Source organism: Gadus morhua, chromosome 3, assembly GCF_902167405.1.
Source record: "Gadus morhua chromosome 3, gadMor3.0, whole genome shotgun sequence".
In the NCBI taxonomy this organism is placed as follows: Eukaryota; Metazoa; Chordata; class Actinopteri; order Gadiformes; family Gadidae; genus Gadus; species Gadus morhua.
In genome coordinates this window covers 4,621,709-4,642,465 of record NC_044050.1, presented here as the reverse complement: position 1 = coordinate 4,642,465, position 20,757 = coordinate 4,621,709, and the positions used below count along the sequence as shown (strand labels likewise).

The 20,757-nt window shown below is 41.5% G+C and overlaps 3 protein-coding genes across 4 annotated transcripts in view; 2 read left to right on the top strand and 1 right to left on the bottom strand.

Moving 5' to 3' along the window:
* Positions 1–1,471: 1,471 nt before the first annotated feature.
* On the top strand, positions 1,472–10,001 carry dok1a (docking protein 1a). Its single transcript, XM_030351645.1, has 7 exons — positions 1,472–1,759; positions 2,220–2,310; positions 5,575–5,729; positions 7,207–7,317; positions 7,728–7,800; positions 7,928–8,100; positions 8,462–10,001. The coding sequence occupies exons 1-7, from the start codon at positions 1,703–1,705 to the stop codon at positions 9,359–9,361; spliced, it is 1,560 nt and encodes a 519-aa protein (XP_030207505.1). The 5' UTR covers positions 1,472–1,702; the 3' UTR covers positions 9,362–10,001.
* A 111-nt stretch (positions 10,002–10,112) lies between these two features.
* saraf (store-operated calcium entry-associated regulatory factor) lies at positions 10,113–15,257 on the bottom strand. The gene is made up of 7 exons (XM_030351646.1): positions 15,044–15,257; positions 14,677–14,861; positions 13,657–13,849; positions 12,954–13,259; positions 12,216–12,441; positions 11,243–11,337; positions 10,113–10,797 (listed from the first exon to the last, which is right to left on the bottom strand). Exons 1-7 carry the CDS (start codon positions 15,108–15,110, stop codon positions 10,772–10,774), a joined length of 1,098 nt encoding a protein of 365 aa, XP_030207506.1. The 5' UTR covers positions 15,111–15,257; the 3' UTR covers positions 10,113–10,771.
* Positions 15,258–19,600: 4,343 nt separating this feature from the next.
* Positions 19,601–20,757, top strand: part of dctd (dCMP deaminase) — a 36,567-nt gene continuing 35,410 nt past the window's right edge. The window contains exon 1 of one of the 2 annotated variants that reach the window (XM_030352048.1): positions 19,601–19,770. In XM_030352048.1, the coding sequence (XP_030207908.1) occupies positions 19,727–19,770 (44 nt within the window). In that variant the 5' untranslated portion in view covers positions 19,601–19,726. The remainder of the gene's footprint in view (positions 19,771–20,757) is intronic. The other variant, XM_030352047.1, reaches the window with a different exon arrangement.

Genomic DNA, 20,757 nt, shown 5'->3' with positions numbered 1-20,757 from the left:
TTCCATTGGACTCCGTTGTAGCGTTTTTTGCCGCCTACTTCCGGGGTCTGGAGCCTCGCATAGTTCCAAAACATCCATTTACGGCGTATGAGATCATTCATTCCCATTGCTGGCCGTCAAGTAACTTCACAACTTCAACTTCCACAAAACGCAGCCTGATATATGTGGAGAGGATTTTTTTTCTAAACACTCAGCATCTCAAACACTGGGTCCAGCTTTACATGATGCATCCTCCTTTGCAGCGTACAGATGTTAGGCAGTGGAATCTGCATTTGCTGGAGGGTTTTATAACAAGTGGTCCATTTTATTTGTATTGGTTTTTTAATTGTCTCCTTTCCTCACCGTATTCCTCTCTTGTTAACACTTATATATACAATATTCATCCCTGTTCCTTCACTTTGTTCTAGTTTTTCAAGTTGGATACACACACACACACACACACACACACACACACACACACACACACACACACACACACACACACACACACACACACACACACACACACACACACACACACACACACACATTCTTGTTATCTCATACAAAAAATACTATTTCATTCATCTAAGCGTAATCATTTGTTATTCTTTAATACATTTGATACGTATATGGCTTAGTCTTAAAAGTATCATGATTGTGTGGTCAGCTCCTGTCTCATCAGAAGAAGTTGCCTGGATACTAAATGCTAAATGGACTGTTGCTACTTTGCTTTCTCAATCGCTCTCTGACCAAGGGTAAGTGTGTCGGAATTACAAGCAAAATCAAGGAAATCCAATAGTCCAGGTGCGCAAAAATGAACATCTTGAATCGTCTTTGATTTCAGAACAGATGTAGTAAGGTAAAAGTTAAGGTTAAGCCACTAAAGTCAGTAGCCTAGTGCTACCCATTCAAACACGAACGTGAAGCTTTCACTCAAACTTAAAAACGTATCTAGCTTTCAGTTGTCACCCTACCACTCCAAATGTAAATCTGACAATTACAAATATGCAACAATAGTCAGAAAAGTACTTGGTTATGTGTTTTTTTAATTTCTATATATACCATTCAATATTGCAATCCTGATGTCAGTCCCATAGAAGAACATGACAGCGCGGCGTGTTTTGGAACTATACAGGCTTACTTGAACCACGTGACCCCCCTGCCGGCGAGATCAGAGAGTGTCGCAACTCTTCTCTCTATGGCTCTGGGTAGGCCTAGGGGACGTTTATGGTTTGTCTTCGGACATTGGTCGCCCCTCAGCGTTCACGCGAGGGGAGTGGAGCCACGGCGCACGCCTGGGCTGCGTTCCAATACCCATACTACCATACTATTTAGTATGGTAGTATTCCAATACTGCATTCCAATACCCATACTACCATACTATTTAGCATGGTAGTATGGGTATTGGAATGCAGCCATACTAAATAGTATGTATGGTATAAATAAGGTATATGGTATAAAACACCATATTTAGTATGGTATGGGTACCACACCTGTAGTGGTGACGCACCTGTAGTCGTGACGCAGCGGTTACGCAGACCTTCAGCCCCCTGTGCGGGTGCCCACTGACGGGGGTGCGCCTCATTCGCCAGGGACATTGTTAAACCACGGAGCTCCTTTAACTAGGACTGCTCAGAGCTACAGGAAACATTTCAACCCAACGATTTGGGCTTGCGGACGTTTGAAGGAGTTTTTTTTAAGCATTCCACAAATTGGAAGAATGGATACGCACGTTAAAGCAGGACAGGTCTACCTCCAACCACGGAAAATCGGCAAAGTAAGTAGAAATTGTAATGACACACCGTTTGAATTAACCGTTTATTTACCTAAACTAGGTAAATACTTACCTGGCGTCATGTCGAAACGATCTAGGCCTACATGAAGCCAGGAAAAGTTGATAAAATCACGGCATAGCTCATTGATGTGTGAAGTTGAAATGTGTTGAGGCAGATTCACAAGTTCAGACATAACTCCATTACCGCATTCCTGTAGTGTAGGTCTCTCTCTCTCTCTCTCTCTCTCTCTCTCTCTCTCTCTCTCTCTCTCTCTCTCTCTCTCTCTCTCTCTCTCTCTCTCTCTCTCTCTCTCTCTCTCTCTCTCTCTCTCTCTCTCTCTCTCTCTCTCTCTCTCTCTCTCTCTCTCTCTCTCTCTCTCTCTCTCTCTCTCTCTCTCTCTCTCTCTCTCACAATATATATCCTATTTGACATGAACTCTTTCACATCTCTTTTCTCTGTCAGAAATGGAATCAAGTGTGGCTGTCCCTGTACCCCGCCAGTCAATGCAGCATGGGCCGGTTGGAGATCAGTGACATTAGAAGTTCATGGGCAGGTAACGTCATGCAGACTTAGCCACGTCTTAATCACGTAGGCTGAGCTTGGCGGAGGTATTAGTTTATAGCACCATTAACGAATGTAACCTTGTTCCCTCTCTGCTGCCATTAACATTCATTGCAAGCACCCCAGGCGTTCAGTCTTGCAATGACTACCATGAGGCCTTCAATATATTACCCAATATAACCCTGACAACTGAGCGGGCTTTAAGAAAAAAATTTTCTTTTTTTCAAGCCAAAACAACCACAACAAAACGCACGTAGCCTACCCTAGTCATAAGCTGAAAAGACCGTAATATTCGTCAGATTCTACAATTTCCGACTGTCCGTGAATGCAGCCAAAAATCTTCCGTCATTTAAGCCTAGCAAAACGCTGTAAAGTACGTGCTTCTTTCATAGAACCTGTGCTTGATTTAGAGGACTTTTGCAATAAATTCATACATATTCAATACTACCAAACAAGAACCAATTCAAAACAATAACATGTTACTTTAACGAACACAGGTATTTTTTTTAAACCAAAAGAATATTATAGGCTTTACAAATCAACGAAAGTGCGATTTCGTTGTGGAGCTCTGTTTCCCTTCTTTACTTGAATATCCACTCTGGTGTCTCCGAACGACTTCAACAAGACTGTTGCATGCAAGTGGCCCGCCGTACTTTGGTGTCTCAATGCCGACTTTCTAAGACAACTCAGGTTGGAAAACCCACCGTGGCTCCAAACACCACATCGATACTTTGCAAAAAGCAAGCATTCCCATAAATACAGATTACAATGACCACTTGACGCTGTCAGCCAACTATACTCGCGTAGTTGCTGGATTGAAAGTGCCGCACAAATCCTTTGAGAAATTCCTTCTCGAAAAATACTTTTTCAACGAGTCGGCCGCAATATCCAGTCCTTCTCCTATGTCATCCATTGTAATTAAAGTGAATCTAATCTAAAAAAAAATCTAACCTAATGATCTATATAATTTCGCTGCTAGCTAGTTGTAATTCCTTTTGTTTACCTCCTGATGGCGCTGTCACGTTAAAATCGTACCGGGGGCGAAAATTGCACCGGCCTACGTTATCAGTTGTTGACAAATTCCAAACCTGCCTGGCAACAGACGACGCGACCGTCTGTTGCCTGGCAACGGGCGATCGCGTCGAATGACGTAGGGAGGTTCTTGAACATTCGCGAACTTTCATGCTCGAGTGACAAGACAGGTTTTTGAAACCTGCTTTATACACTCAGTTTACTAGCTAAATTCGATTAAACAATTCAATACCATACAAATATAAAGTAAAAACAAGTGTTATCTAGCGGTCCGTTATCTGTATTATGTTATTCGGTGTTCGGCAACATAAGCGTGAATGGTTTTTGAAACCTGCTTTAAACACTCAGTTTACTAGCTAAATTCGATTAAACAATTCAATACAATACAAATATAAAGTAAAAACAAGTGTTATCTAGCGATTCGTTATCTGTATTGTGTTATTTCGTCTTTGGAAACATGAGAATGTTTTTGAAACCTGCCCGGCAATGAACAACCCAATCAAATCAGTTGTCAAGTTGTCAACAACTGATGACGTAGGCCGGTACAATTTTCGCCCCCGGTACAATTTTAACGTGACAGCGCCAAACAACAAGGCCAGCTAGAAGGCCTAGACGTGTAAAAGGATACGCCCAGCTCGGCATACTCGACATCTGATTGGTTGAAGAACATGTCAATCAACAACATAGTCCCTTTAGCGTCAACAGCGAGGGGATTCTCTCAGGATTCTGAAGGCCTCGGCTAGATTATTTTTTACCCGGAGACAGTGTAGGGAAATAATCTGATTGGATAAGGGCTCTAATGGCGCGTTTCCACTGCAGGGTGCGGAACGGATTGGATCGCAAAGGTGCGGATCGGGTCGCGTTTCCACCGCCAAAAGTGGCCGTGACCCGGACTTTTCCGTACCCGTTCCGGCCTCGTTCTCGGGACTCCTCCGTTGGGGTACCGAAAACGAGACGAGACGCCTGAAAGGGTCCCGGGAAATTCTAGCTACACACCCCCTCCGTTGATTGGTCGACAGAATCATCACTTCCGGGTGACGCGGGGATAAAAACAAACAAACAGTAGCCTCGAGGTATTATTCTTTACAATTAACATGTTGCGTCTCCAACATCTTGCTTGGGCAAACAAGGAGTTGGAGACGTTCGTCTGCATTCTTGGGGAGGAAGACGTTGTTTACGATGTTTACGTAGCTGCCGCGGCGATCGACATCCGGCCTACCACAAAGGGTACTGTCGGCAGTGGAAACGCGACCTCGGAACTGAGCTGGGCTATACCGCCCCCTCCCTACCGCACCTTTGCGATACGATCCGTTCCGCACCCTGCAGTGGAAACGCGGCATAATATATGTATTACCGCGCTGGAGGCAACGCAACTGAAGGAAAAACAAATAAATACGTATTTAGACTTATGTGAACAAGCTTATTAAAATAGATAGAATGATTGAAAAAATATATATATTAAAAGGTATAAATTATATATTTTATAACAATAAAAATAATGTATTGTTCTGAAAGTGTCTAGGCCATTAGAGAAGGATTTGCTGGCCCAGACGGCCCGCCTCTGCTAGAAGCTCTGTGCTTCTGAGCGTCATTGGCGAGAGAGAGGGCGGGACGTCCCAACATGGTTCTGATAAACTTGGGTTTAGTGTTGAGAGGCATCATCAGAGATGGAGAGACCACCAATTGTGGAATATGTGAGGAACATGAATACATTTCCATTTTATGTTTGACATATTGCTTTGCATGCAGTGTTAGTTTGTTGTTCTGCTTCTCGCCATGTACCTATTCTTCTCACTCCGAGCACTGTTTACTGGCTCATAAACCTCATAGGAAGTACAAGAACGGAAATTGCTTTGCGGTAGACCGAGATAACACACCAAACCGTGACCCTATCAGATTACAGGAAGCTGATGCCAGAGTAGTAACACCACCTTTCAGGATGAATCTATCTAAAAAAAAAATGGTTTAGTGTAGGGGAGTTCCTTTCTGCTATCGTTTTTTTGATGCTAGTATGTTAGGGATTTAGCTAATTGAACATTGGCCAGCTGATGTTAGTGAGACAATGTTGTGCATGCTTAGAGAGCTCTAGCTGTGCTGCTATCCGAACATAATGCAAACCTCAAACACTCCCTGGCTGGGATGTAATTCATGTGGTTTACATCAGGATAAGATGCCACCATCATTATGATGAGCTCCACTATTTCTGTCATTGGTGATCCAACAGGGGCAGGTGTGGGGGGGGAACGGCCCAGCGCAGGGCTCGGAGGGGATGCTAAGAGACACCAGCAGGGCCACAAGGAGAGGAAGCTGAAGGTGGTCCGACTGTCCGACATCATCAGTGTACTCAAACTGCCCCCGCATGCTGAGGCCCTGCCCAAGGTAATCACCTTATTCTCTCATTTGACACAAAGTACAGGACTTGGTTTTTACCATCCATTTCATAAACATGATGATCAGGGTCATGGTGATGTCATTAAGTCTTGTCTGAGTGGGAGGTAAGTCGGGGTCAACTTAACTCTTAATAGATGTCGACTAAGGTTAATCCATTATTAAAGGTTTTCTCTTTGTCAGATATATATACAGCACCCTCCATAATTATTGGCACCCCTCGTTAAGAGGTTTTCTTTAGCTTCTAATAATTATTTTTTTTTTTCGAAATAATATAGGACCACAATGAAAGAAAATGTGAAATACCGCCTTTAATTCAAGTGCATTCCGTGCATGCCTCCCAAACAGCCTGTTGGCATGTAGATAGCGCCTGATGATTATTTTGGAGACTTTGTGACCCCAAGATGCTACCATTCCTTGCAATTCTGTGACAGTGAGCTTTGGAGATTTTTTTATTTCTCTTACCATCCTCCTCACTGCATGGTGGCAAAATGAACTTGCGTCCTCGTCCAGGCTTGTTTACCACTGTTGCAGTTGTTTTAAACTTCTTGACGATTCCTCTGACAGTAGATATGGGCAGGTGTAGGCGAGTGGCTATTTTCTTGTAGCCATTGCCTGATTTGTGAAGGTCGACACACATCTGCCTTACTTGAACAGTGTGTTCCTTTGTCTTTCCCATGTTGAAGAGAATGGCTTCTGTGGCATGTCATATTTATACCCCAGGGAAACAGGAAGTTATGAATTACTAATTAAATGTTCCTACATACTCTGATCAACTTTGTAAACTACTGTAGAAATGACAGAAATGCTTTAATTACATTTATTCCCTAGGAATTGTTAGGGGTGCCAATAATTGTGGAACAGGTGATTTTATGAAGAATAATTATTTCTTAGTCAGGGATTTTTTTTTACAATTTTCAGTGTGAGAGTATGCTTCTGCAATAAAAATTTAATTTATTTATGGCTTTTAAGTTTTAACACATCTTAACCAGGGGTGCCAATAATTATGGAGGGCGCTGTATGTGAAGTATTGAACAATTATTCGCCTGAGGTGAAGTGAAAAATGTTTATGTTTAGTGTTTACTATTCACAGAGCCTGAGGTGAATAATTGTTTTAGGATATACTACTCGTGAACACTCCAAAAATAAACAAAATAACACTTTTTGCCGGGATCTATTTGTTTTTAATAGCGGTTTATTTGTTTTTATTAGCGTGACAAGACGATCGTCATGTGTGCTAAACAATTTCCCGAGTTTGAGATCTCAATCATGGGATATTGCCCAATATCCCGAGATAGCGAACCAATCAAATTGCGCCATCTTAGGAGGTTCACGTGTAGCATATACTAATGGATAAGATATAACCTTTTCTGTTCAAAGTGGAATGGTATGTATAGCATCTTAGTTATAGCAAATACTGTCAATAGAATGAAGCTGAAAACATCAACTCAGATGATTCTTGTTGTAGGATAACATGGCAGCATTCTGTGTGAAGACGGAGGAGAGAAACTTGGTGTTTTCTGCCATGAAAGAGGAGAGTACAGAGTGGGTAGAGAAGGTGTGCGAAATTGCCTTTCAGGTGAGACACAACCCTCTGATTGGTTGAATACTGCCAAGAACCTTGTTATTTAAGGAAACTAGTCCAACAGTGTTTAAAGCATTGATTTCATCACAATGGTTCAGTACCTCTTTCTGAAGTTGGCTTTCTTTCAATTATTTGGAAAAACATGACAATCCTATAATTTTGATAACATCAGGTATATTAGTTAGGCAGTGCCTTGAGCCTCTCAAGTGATGATTGGATTGATACAACGATATGCTATATTCCAGCAAGTTACTAATGTCTCCTTACATACACTAATTATTAGTAAAAACTGAAATTGTAAATATAGGAAATTGTAAATATATACCTTGGAAAAAGTTGACAATTCAGAGCTCCTTAAAATATGGAAAGGATCTTCTCTTTATTCTATCTTCTCTTTCTCTTAGAATCCCAATGTGAGCGGAACCAGCTCTAAGCCTCAAATGGAAGACAATGTGATTTATGCCTCGACAGAAGAGGGTGATTTCCCATACATCTTCACCCCTCAATACGCCAACCCAATCTGTTCAAATCCATTTAACAAAGAATAGTGTACAGATTGGTTCGCCAAACATCTTTTGTATTTGCCTCATGCTTCTTCTTCCAGTGGGTATGTTCTCGGTGGCGGTGCAGCAAACTGATGCCGCAGCACGTTGCGGCCTGCAGGGGGTGTACAAGTTACATGTGGGCCAGGGTGATCTGTCGTTAAGAGAGGCAGAGAATCCAAGGACCATCTTGAGCTGGCCATACCGCCTCCTGAGACGATATGGAAAAGATAATGTAAGGGTGGAATGCACTGATGCCAGACATTTAATACAATTTTCTTGGTGGTCATCAACATTTGATCATTGGCCCCCAATTAATGAATGATTATCAATGAGTATGTGGATTACACCTGTATTGAACAGCCAATCCTGAGGTAAAGTCTTAACTAAAACACCTGTTGTTATTTTATAATAACTACACTAGTACTACTACTACTACTATATAACTATATTCAGGACATTTGTTATATTTTTTTGGATGAATAGAGTTATGACTAAGTATAGTATTATATGATTATAGAATTTCAGTTTAAATGTACTGTTAATATAGATAAAAGAAAACACCTAAATGAGTTGCTCTATTTTCATCCCTACAGCTTTCCTTAACCATCGAAGCTGGCAGGCGGTGTGATTCTGGACCTGGGACCTTTACGTTTGAGACCGGCCAAGCCAGTGTTCTGTTTAGCCTAATTGAGAAGGCAATCAAACACCAAACATCTTCCACTGCTGTCCCCACCAACAGTCCTGCCATCCACACAGTCCTCCCAACCCCAGATGGGGTAGCAGCACTGCCGAGTCGGATTCCCCGTTCCCCTTTGCCCAAGATACCCGATATGGACTTAATACCTGATATTTTGCACAAAACTCAAAAAATCAAATCGAATTCTCTCGTGGACTCGGAAGAGAGCTTGTACTCTCAGCCGGCAGACTGGATAAGTGCATCTGAATGTGTTAACGCTCAGCCTCTCGACAAAGTGATATCTACCAAAGCGTCCGCTCCCGTGTCCTGTGTGACGTTCCCAGAACACCCCAGCATTGACGTCACGGAGAGGTCTACGTCAAATCCACATCTGGGAGTCGAAAGTGTGTACGCCGACCCAGCAAGTTTCCTTCCTCTTAAACCACCCACCACCTCCAACACGATGGAAGCACCGGGGCCCTCTACAGACCATGCCAATCCTTCAGAGCCCATCTACGCAGAAGTGTACGACAAACTAAGCCCAGGCCAAAGCAGAGCTCACCCAACTCAGACCCAAAAAGGGGAAATAGAGAAAGAACCCATTTATGCCGAGCCTGTGAGGAAAGTTGAGGGAGTAGCAAAGAAGAATGACAGAACTGACCTGTTCACGGACCTTTATGCACAAGTCTGCAAACTAACTCCTTCCCCAGAAAAAACAATCCCTTTCTCACCTTCGGGGTCTGCCCTGACCACCGCGATAAACTCTAGCGACGATGGCCTCTCCGATGTCATCTATGAAACACTGGGTATCATTTAGCACAGCGCTTTCTAAGCTCTATTGGAGGAAAGGCCCATTCGGCCAACATATCGGACTACGGTGTATTTTGAGTCATTTAATTACACAGATGAGGACGAAGATTTATCCAAATTATTCAAGAGCAAAATAAATGAATGCTTTTCACGAACAAATCCCATCGGCAGGTGCTGTTAAATTATCTATTCCTGTTTGTCAGATTTTATTGATAATGTTGTACACCACACAGGGATAGCCAGACTGGAGAAAACTACAGCCCTAAATACATTTTACGGCATTCTTTGGATAAAACACTGACTATATCAACTAAATAATTACATATATATATTTATTTTCTTCATTATTTTTATATATGTATTTTATATAAGTAGGGAGAACAAAATGTATTATTCATGATGTTATTTCTTCCTATGTTTAGCCAATGCTAGCATTTTCATTGCAAAATACAACGCATATCTTAGGTCCTAAACCATTACACTGTTGAATCCCTTTTTGTATTTTGTATTTACTTCATCGCATTAGACCACAAGACCAAATGTATCATGAGTAAAATGCTGCATTGTTACTGTGCTGATTTATCAGACCCCCTCCTCCCATGCTCCAACTGTATTAACTACGTGATAATAAATAATGACACCATTTATTTATTTTCCTCTCTCTTAAACTCTGTAGCACTTTGAGATTTCTGAATGTAAAGTGCTCTACAAATTAAATATATTATTATTATTATTATTAATAATAATGCTACAATGGCAAATGGATGACAGCTTTAAATTCATACATTTTTAAATTAAAGCTTACAATCATTGATTTGCCCCAACTGACTATACGTAAGGGAAAGTATTTATAAGCGTTGCTGTGTTTATATTCAAAACAGGAAAATACAAGAAACTGCAAACATAACTTAAATGAAAACAAAATAGTTCATGTTTGTTATAGTATAACGACATTCAGTTTGCCTAGATTATATTTATTAGAATACATATTTTTCTGAAAAAACTTCAACCATCAGTAAAAACAAGATAGTTTGGTGTTTGATCAAAAATAAATATATTCAAAATTCTAAAATGACCAATAGAAAAAAAGAGCAGAGTAACAACATGAACTTGTCATCTCGTTATTTCATAAATTTCCAAAATATTCAGATTTTTGTTGATAGACATAATAAAAACATATCACAAACATCTGCTGTAATTAATCAAGATGGTCACATCTCTAACAGCCATCAGAAAAGGTTTGGATTGGAACAAATTCATAGATGTGGTCAATTGAGCATTTAACGCATCACAATAAAACATCTAATTCTCCCGAGACTTGCTGATGTCTCCCAGATGTTTCATCATGTTCTGGCCTCTTATTTTTTGTGATGTGTAGCTCAGCTGGCAGACAGGAGATCACACGCCCAAATGAGTTTTATCTTCTTTTGGTTCCTCCAAAACCTGGACACAAAGAACAACCATGCTAGCCCCTTACACAGTCTGTTCAGGGCGGGATGTTGTGGTGTTGTTCCGCACCGACTGCTGAACAAATAGTACAAACACCGAATGGGGCCACATTTTCCTTTGGTTTCACCCCTGCTTTTAGATATGTGAAAACTTGTTCTGGTAATACAATTTTGAAGCGTGTGATTGGTCACACGCTAGAAAACATTCATAACCACACTAATGGACTAGTAGTAGCGAAAGAAAATTCACCTGGGAGGAACTTATATTCCATTCAAATGTACTAACATGACAATTATTTTACTACTAGACTAAAATAATAACAACCCAAGTAAGTATAGCTTTATATACTATATCTTCCTACATAGTACTTAAGTGCGTGTGATACAAGTAACTAAATTCACCAATACATGGGTCATTCCAACATTGTCCTCTGTTGTACCTGAAGCACTGCGGGTCCCACTGCTAAAGCTGGGCGCTTGTGCGGGACGTGGGATGTGGCCGGATGCGCTGAAGTTGGAATTGTAAGGTTGGTTCCTTTAGCAAAGAACAAACAACAAAACAACTGATTATGGAAAAAAATAATAATAATGGAAAAACTGCACTTATTTCAAGACACCCCATATTATGGACTGCAGTAATACCAGTATTTATTATTCAACTATCATATTGTTGAATAATTAACAGAACCATCTTAACATTTTTATATAATTGAAAACAAATCATCTCTGAAACCGGAGGAAGGAGACTTCTAGGAAGAGGACAAATGGAGTAGAGGTGTATGTGTCCTGCTCCCACTACTTTGCATTAAATACTTTGCCTAGCTCCATTGTACTGGCTATATTTAGTACCAGTTTAACAGTTATAGCTCAGGAACTGATTTACAAAATATGATGCGCATCTTACAGCTAATGCAAGCCAAACGCTTTCTTGGAATTAGAAGACAATCAAATAAGCAAACTTCTGGCTTCCCAAGTGTGTGTGGTCAGTGCTTCTCGGCTCAAATCTCCTGCCCTACCACTAAGGTACGCGACGTAGGTCACGTAGTTTGGTTAAAATGGTCACCATGCCTTAATTTCTGTATATTTTTCAGTACATTCTGGGTTTTTAATACAAAGCCTTTTTTGTTACTGTCACTGCCGCTAACACATCGCTTAGTTAGTTGCATAAATTAGAATGTGCCATCATGCCATCATGCCAGCATGCCATCCATGGCCATGCTGACCCTACTCATGGTGCCTCCTCTTTACTCAGGTGTAATTAGGCAATTAAGACAATGCCATTGAATCTGTTGAACCCAATCCAATTACCTTAAAACTGAACAAAAGATACCCGTAGAAAGCCTAAGCTCTTGGAATGAATGACCCTCATACACGTGGTTCGTATATTTCCCTCATAAATAGCCTTGCACTTACCTTTGACTACCAAAAAGGTATCCAAGTGCTCCTCCTGTCCCGAGCCCGGTCCAGAAGCCGCCTCCACCCGCTCCTGGTGTGGCCCTTTGCTGCCGTGGATAATGCTGGCTCCCAGAGCTGTACCCACTCTGGAAGCCATAGCCTGGAGGAGGAGCACCGGGGTAGGCCGGAGGAGGATCACCAGGGTAGGCTGGAGGAGGAGCACCAGGGTAGCCTGCTGAGGAACCTAAAGCAGAAGGATCTTTGTCACATCTATTCAAACACTGCTCAGGTGGAGGTGAGGTGAGGCTAGCCTTGCGAGGCCGCCTGATTTGCCTGATTAGGATCCCGCGAGAATCCATCTTGCCAGGCCACAAGCTAGGGGACTGTTCAGCAATGAAAAGAAAAAGAAACTTGATTCTGTGTGCTATGTTTTATCTCTGATGATCCATTTATTGTTTGACGCAAGACGTGACGCAAAAATCATGTTGCTGTGTCGCAAAATGCTAGAATAGACTCCAAGTCTATTTTCACGTGCGTCTGCGTGTCCCTCTTTTAATAAACCAAAATATCTCTACTAGTAGGCGCATTCCTGCATTTGATTGCATTGTAGTCAGGCTACACCGTAGGGTGTAGGCGGGGCACCCCCATATCATTTACAATGAAATAACTGTAGTTATACAGGCCCCCATATATCAACAACCCTTACGCAGACTACGCACCTCTTGTTAACTTATCTTCTAGAAATATAGAACTTACCCGTGAAGTTGGGTTTAAAGCCAGGGGGCGGAGGTCCACTGGTATGGCCACGGTCATCGTGGCCAGTAGGATAGCTTCCCGGCTCGGGTTCAGGATGGCCACCTTGAGCTGAGTTTCCACTGAGAAAGAGCTTGTAGACACCATAGGCTAGCAGTAGTAGAATGGCCAGTCCCAGCATACTACCTGAGCCGCCCTCGCTGCCTACTGACGAGGAGCCCTGATGCTGTTGATGCTGATGGTTGCCCTGCTGTTGATGCTTGCTACCAGAGAAACCACTAAAGAAGTTGGAGGCGAAATCCCCAAAGCCTAAGGACGAAGAACATTTTCTTTTCATTTTAAATTTCATTTTAAACATACACAAATAAAATATTAGAAGAGATTATAGATAAATAGATTTTATAGATACTTTTTGATGTTTTAAACGTATAATCTATTTAAAGCTACCCTTTTGTGTAGCCTTCATATGAACCGACATTGCAAGCATTCTTTCCATTGCAAGGCATTATCCCCTATCCACTCCATACGTGTTTGCATGTACCTGTGGCATCGCAGGACATATTAGCATGGTGGCAAAACATATTCAACCAGCTGTCTTCATATCTAAAAGCCCCGTGATGTATGGCCCCTACTAGGACCTAGATCTACTCAAGGATGATACAAACACACATCCACATGGTTGCAAACACACTCCCAGCTCTCCTACCACCAGACTGCTTGGATCCGTGGGTGGAGCCGGACCTCTGCCTTGCCCTCCCTTCTTCGGTCAGCTCCAGGGTGTACTCCAGTCCACAGGAGCCTTTCAGTATGTAGGCATCGTCTGGATGGCTGTAGCCCTCACAGCTCACCTCGATGTGACCAAACTGGTAGGAGTTGTCCATATCAGTCTTACATTCCCACTTAAAGACGGCAAGACATACAACAATGAGGAAAGAGGATAAAAACACATTAAAATATGTATTCTTTGAAATTACTCTACTGCAAAATTCTGTATTGCCCATTCGTCGTTTCTGTTTAAACCGTATAAGAATGAAGAGTAATCCGAATTTCAACAATTAGGCTAATGTATTTAAGTAATAAACATGCAATAGCATACCAAAAACATATTACAAACATACCACAAACATACAATAAACCGAGGCCTCAAATTAGAGTTCACCCTGCAATCTCTCTAAGAGCTCTGCAAGCAGAAGTCCAATGCATTGGCCAAAGCAAGGACTTTTGATACCGTGGCACAGGTCTCAGAAATTTTGAGAACAGCGGTGTAGTCCTCGGCGGAGTCCTATGTTGTTTCCCCTTCATCATCTAAGCTTTGTCTCCTACTCCTTGAACTATCTAGCTAACCAACCTGTTCCTAGCGTTATCTAACATTAACATTTGTGTCTGGGATATACCGGTCACAAGGGAGCAGGGATCCCCATTCTTCTACTTGATGAGAACACAGGAAACTCTGTCCTTTAGGTAAATAGGATGTTTGATCATTGCCAATTGAAATGTGAAGTCTCATCTGTCCTAGATGCAATACCTCTTAAAGAAATTGCCATGACAGATGTGATAAAGGGGAGGACGTATCAGTTGAGTATGAGTTGGAGCCTTTGATCCCCGACCATTCCAAGGGTGTCAGGGAAAAGGCATATTAAACAGAATGTCGTATTGCATCTCTGCTTCTGATTAACCCGGTGTATATTTGTAACTTTTATCTGGACAGATATTTTATGAGAATCACCTGCACGTCGACTCCATCCCAGCCTTTGTTTTTACACTGAACAGCCTCTGGGACAAATGCTCCGCAGCCAGCCGAGCCCCCGATACACTTGATTTGGGGTATGGCGCTGGAGCGGCCCGCGGTGGTGAAGCGGCCCTTGTACAGAGTCAACACCTGGACGTCCCGCAGCAAGACGCTGCCCGAGCCTGGCAGTACACATAATACATTAGAAGGAAGACTTCCGGGGGATGTTTGCAAAACATTCAGTTAATTGACTAGCCTCGACCCACGGAAAAATTAAAACTCAACTCAAACGCATTAAAATATTGATTTAAGACATCACAAACGCATTTTTGGTAAAAAATTAATAACGTAGCTGTCAACCAACCTTGATTCCAACTTTTTACTTGTACCACAAAGAGACAATGTGCAACCAGTAGTAGGAACCTTTTCATGTTCGCAACGAAGGTTACAGTCTGACTATATCGTAACAGATTCTGTAGGTTATATTATGAATAAACCGAGACCTTTCAAAATAGTCCTCCTATGAGGCAAACGCAACTCCCTCAAAATATTTATTTCCGGGTGAACGACGTAACATGTTTTGATCCATCTAAGCCAATTGGAAAAGAGCACGACATCTCTGCGTCTTCAGAGCCATGTTTAAAATACCCTCGGTCCCTTACTATGCTGGGCCCTCTAGCAGGGGAGAAATGGCATATCGCCGGCGCTCAGACAAATATCCCCGGTCCCTTACCATGCTGCTGGGCCCTTTAGTGGGAGAAAGGGCGTATCGCCGACGCTCAGATAAATACCCCCGGTCCCTTATCATGCTGGGCCCTCTAGTGGGAGAAATGGAGTATCGCCGACGCTCAGATAAATACCCCGGTGCCTTACCGTGCTGGGCCCTCTAGTGGGAGAACAGTCTCATTATTAATGAATGCACAGAGAAGGATTCACAAATGTATTTTGTGATTTATACATAAATTACTCTCTTCTCACAAATACATTTCAATCCACACACAAATGGATATCGGCATGTATAAATGTAAAATAAATCCATAAACAAAAATAAGTTTCACAAACATATTTCTGATCCACACACAAATATGTCTTGTTTTAAATAAAGGTAATATAAATCCATAAATATATTAATTTAAAAAAGATTTGCAATTTTCATCAAAAATGTATTTGGATGTTGTTACATTTATGTACAAACTGTTAAACTTGAATTTACAAGACGCTTTTCATTTGTGAGCTTGTTTGCATTTGTGTGTGAAACTGTCTGCATTTATGCGTGGATTTTTGAGACTCTCCTGACGTCGCTAGATTCACAAATGCATTTTTTTCAACAAGGAACTCTCTGTAGCCAATCAGATGCCTCCCTCGTTTTCAGCCAATCACATGGCTGCAGTTCCGACCTCTGAGTCCAGCCTCCAAACCTCCCGGTTCTCTGTCAAATGTCTACTCTATCGGAAAGAACATGGTTTTTTGAATGATCGTACATAACAATCTCTAGGTGGTGAAGAAGTGAATGCTGCGTCACGACACTTTTTCCATCTAATTTCGACTGGGTTTTGGGATTATCGGTGCCGTTAAAGTAGTAAACGGCACCGACGTAAAAACCCAGTCACAGCAGTCATGTGGTTGACTGAAAACGAGGGAGGCATCTGATTGGCTACAGAGACTTCCTTGTTGAAAAAAATGCATTTGTGAATCTAGCGACGTCAGGAGAGTCTCAAAAATCCACACATAAATACAGACCAGTTCCCACACAAATGCAAGTAAGTTCACAAATGAAAAACGTCTTGTAAATACAAGTTTAACAGTTTGTATATAAATGTTACAACATCCAAATACATTGTGATGAAAATTGCAAATATTTTTTTAATTAATATATTTATGGATTTATATTATATTTATTTAAAACAAGGTACATTTGTGTGTGGATTAGAAATGTGTTTGTGAAACTTATTTTTGTTTATGGATTTATTTTACATTTATACATGCCGATATCCATTTATGTGTGCATTGAAATGTATTTGTGGGAAGAGAGTAATTTATATATAAATCACAAAATACATTTGTGAATCCTTCTCTGTGCATTCATTATTAATGAGACTGTTCTGACCCCATAGAGAAAGGGCGTATCGTACTGGCGCTCAAATAATCTCGTGAGGATGCATAGAGTGGCGAAGTCACGCCCCTTCCGGTAGGTAGAGCTCATGGGACCTATGAGATCGAAAAATATGAATGGGTGTCAATGTAGAGAAAATAATTATTTTCTGGTCCCAGTCTTTATATGCCCTGGATTACACATATGTTGTTTGTGGATTTAAATGATAATTTTTCATGCAAAGAAAACTAAAAATTGTAGTGAAGAAGTTTGATAATTTTAGATTTTATGTGAGGCCGCTTTGTGAACTACAGCTCTCCGCTGCTCTCGACGAATATGATATACGTCACCACACCCGCACTTGGAACTCGGCACAGAGATGGCGATCTCTCTGCTCCACTTCACCACTCTTTTTCAAGGCGAGGATAAAAGCATAGAAAGAGGTGAAAAGCACTATAAGTCGGGGCATGTGGAGAGTTTTAGTAATGTGCCATCTCTATGTGCCATCTCTGTGCCGAGTTCCAAGTGCGGGTGTGGTGACGATATCATATGCGTCGAGAGCAGCGAAGAGATGTAGTTCACAAAGCGGCCTCACATAAAACCTAAAATTATCAAACTTCTTCACGAACATTTTTAGTTTTCTTTGCATGAAAAATTATCATCTAAATCCAAAAACAACATATGTGTAATCCAGGGCATATAAAGACTGGGACCAGAAAATAATTCTTTTCTCTCCATTGACACCCATTCATATTTTTCGATCACATAGGTCCCATTCACTCCAATGGAGTGGCGAAGTCACGCCCCTTCCTTAGGTTTTTCCCAAGGGGAGAATAAAAGCATCGAAAGAGGTGAAAACCATTATAAGTCGGGCATGTGGAGAGTTTCAGTTATGGGGAGATTGTCGGTATTGTCCATGCCAGTCGCAGGGAGCGTGACGGCACATACGAGACATGTAGTCTTTCTCATTGTGTTTTCTCTACAGCCTTTAATTGAACAATTGCACAATAAACTGTCAAACTCTTGACATGAAAAATTATCATTTAAATCAAAAAACAACATATGTGTAATCCAGGGCATATAAAGACTGGGACCAGAAAATAATTACTTTCTCTCGATTGAAACCCATATTTTTCGATCTCATAGGTCCCATGGGCTCTACCGGAAGAGGCGTGACTTCACCACTGCACTGGTCTTGCGGTACTACACACAAATCCATATTTGGAAACTACGGAAACCATATTGGGTGCTGCCCGTGCTGAACATTTGTCTTTCTTCAGGAAAAATATAAGAAGCTGATAACTCCAAAAATAGCAGAACATCTGAACTCAATTAGAAACAGTAGACCCTACTTTGATTATTTTTACAGATGGATCTAGAGACCCAGTTAGTGGGAGAGCTGGGTTTGGGATGTATGTGGAGCAGCTTGGGGTGAAGATTGGCCGGCGCATCTCTAATGGGAGCTCTGTTTTCACATCTGAGTTCATGGCAATCCTATGGGCTTTAAAGGGACACAGTGTAAAAATTACTCCCATGTAGTGGTACAATTGTCTATTGCATTCAAACTAATAGTGCTCGCTTGTTCAAAAACTACGGTGGGCAGTATGTGCCAAGAAGCTGGGTCATGACATCCAATACTCATCGAGTCATTCGAGTGATGATGAGGTTTGTTATTTCAAACAAATTTCAAACTGCATTGAATCATTAGTGTAAGCTAATGATGTATGAGTTCCTCGAGCAAGATAGTGAATTATTTAGTCATCATTCACGCTGGCTCAGAGTGAAAACGCGTTTGCATTTCCTGTACCACATAGTGCTTTTTGTCCCTCTCGGCAGTTCATAGACTGGAAGAACATGGAAGGCTCCATGAAGCTTACCCGTCCTATGTAACTACATATTAATTATTCTTCGCTCAGGAGGATAAGGGAGATTTTTGGCAGAGATAATTTTACACCAATGAGGACTTCTTTATCAATGAATACGTTGATTTGAGGTAATAAATGACTTAAAATATTACACAGTTTCCCTTTAAGGTGGATTGAAGAAACCAGACCTAGAGTGGTTATCATCCGTTCTGACTCTGCAGCTGCTCTGGAAGCCTTAAAAGGGGGGAAATCTAAGGCTCGACCTGATATTATTACTGACATTCTAACTTTATTTTTTAGAATTGGGTTTAGATCTAACATATCCTTTTGCTGGGTTCCGGGACACGCTGGGGTTGGGGGGAATGAGCAGGTGGATCAGATTGCAAAACAGAGTTTGAGTAGAGAGGTAGATGTTCATATATCCTGGGGGAGAGTGGAACTGAGAGAAATAATTAAAGAAGGCTTAACGAAGGAATGGCAGAGAGGGTGGGAAAAAGAAAGCAGGGGTAGACACTATTTCTCTTTACAATCTGAAGTAAAAAAAAGATGTACCTGCACTTTTCAGTCCCGTAGGGACGCAGTTAAACTGTGTAGATTGAGGCTGGGTCACTGTGGGCTAAATCACTTTTTATTAATTGTAGGAAAACATGTGTCTGGTTTATTTGAATGTGGGACTTCTGAGACAGTAAAACATGTTTTTCTGGAGTGTAGAAAATATAGGACAGAAAGACATGCACTATTTGGTAGTGCATCTTGGGACTTGGAGGTCGGGCTTTTTCAGTTTTTTCCTTGTTTGGGCACTGTGATAACCATAAACTGATCTCTAGGGCAGTTTTGCAGTTCCTGCATGGTACAGGACTATGCGTAAAAATGTAGTTAATCATCGGACCTGTGGAGGGCAGTAATTCACTGGACAGCGTCCAAACTACCGGAAACTGAAGAAGAAGAAGAACTACGGAAACACGTCACCGGGTCCATGGCGGGAGAATTCCATGTTGTCCGGTTTTGACGTGCTGCTGTGTGTACACGTCTGTCAACAAAACGAGTTCAGGAGCTTTACACCGCTGATAGTAACGTTCATTTCTACAACATGGAGCAAAATACGACCGAGGAAACGACACCTGGTGCATCTAGGTAACGTATTAATTTGGAGATGAACTATATTGACAATTCAGAGACCCTTCTCTGGAATCTGTTCAAATGTTCAGAAATGCAAACTTTGATATCTGATATCTATAACCCGTTCAACTAGTTACTTTCACGCAGTGATGTAGTCTATTTTATTGTAGTTGGTATACCGTGATGATCAGTGTTGGTAAGGATACTTTTAAAATGTATCCAGTTACAGAATACATGCCCAAAATATGTAACGTATTCCGTTTCATCACTCAAACTGAGTTTGGTATTCTGAATACTTGGATTACTTCCACATTGAATTGCATTTTCGAAGTGTAGGAATGCGGCATCAAATCCGGATTACTAAACAGACCTATTCTGGTGCAGAGGTTGACACTAAGGTTTCAAAAGCACTTGGCCATCGGGAAAGTACAGGTCAGGTTCATGGGCGTCAGTTTGGTTTGAAATGTACTGGGGACAGAGACGCATTCGGAAGTGCATTTTTAGAAGTGCTGGGTACAATGAGGATGCACTCTTTTTTTCTCTCTTTAGTGCCGGTTTTATGAAGAAAACGTTTTCAAAAAGCATCGGACATATGACCCACTATGTTCTGCTCCATGTATCCAATGTTGACAACGTGACATGAAATGGCTAAGCTAACAACATAAACAAGTGGAGCTAGGAAAGGAATTTAACTGCATGTTTAAGTTCAGAAGGGCCAAGGGTGTGGCTACACACAGCACTACAAAATCGTCAAGATTGAAAAAGAAAAAAATATTTGTTGCACAGCTGAACGCTGTATCACATCAGGAGCTGGCTGTTCTCAATTCACAATACGCATTCCATCAAAATTAGCCTACATCAGGCATTCTGACCAAAACTCATGAACTCCCCCCCCCCCCCCCACAATTCTTCCAGAATTCAGGCAAAGCAAGAATGACCAAAAGTCATTTTGTCAACAGGAGATTGACTCCACCGACTATCAATTGCAAGTTTAAACAGCCG

Excerpts from the sequence above, each read along its gene's own strand:
- dok1a (XM_030351645.1), top strand. The coding sequence starts at position 1,703 with ATGGATACGCACGTTAAAGCAGGACAGGTCTACCTCCAACCACGGAAA. Across the intron at positions 2,311-5,574 it reads CATTAGAAGTTCATGGGCAG|GGGCAGGTGTGGGGGGGGAA; the intron begins GTAACGTCATGC and ends GTGATCCAACAG. Across the intron at positions 5,730-7,206 it reads ATGCTGAGGCCCTGCCCAAG|GATAACATGGCAGCATTCTG; the intron begins GTAATCACCTTA and ends TTCTTGTTGTAG.
- saraf (XM_030351646.1), bottom strand. The coding sequence starts at position 15,110 with ATGAAAAGGTTCCTACTACTGGTTGCACATTGTCTCTTTGTGGTACAA. Across the intron at positions 13,850-14,676 it reads GGGATGGAGTCGACGTGCAG|TGGGAATGTAAGACTGATAT; the intron begins GTGATTCTCATA and ends GCCGTCTTTAAG. Across the intron at positions 10,798-11,242 it reads TGGGACCCGCAGTGCTTCAG|GTTTTGGAGGAACCAAAAGA; the intron begins GTACAACAGAGG and ends CTTTGTGTCCAG.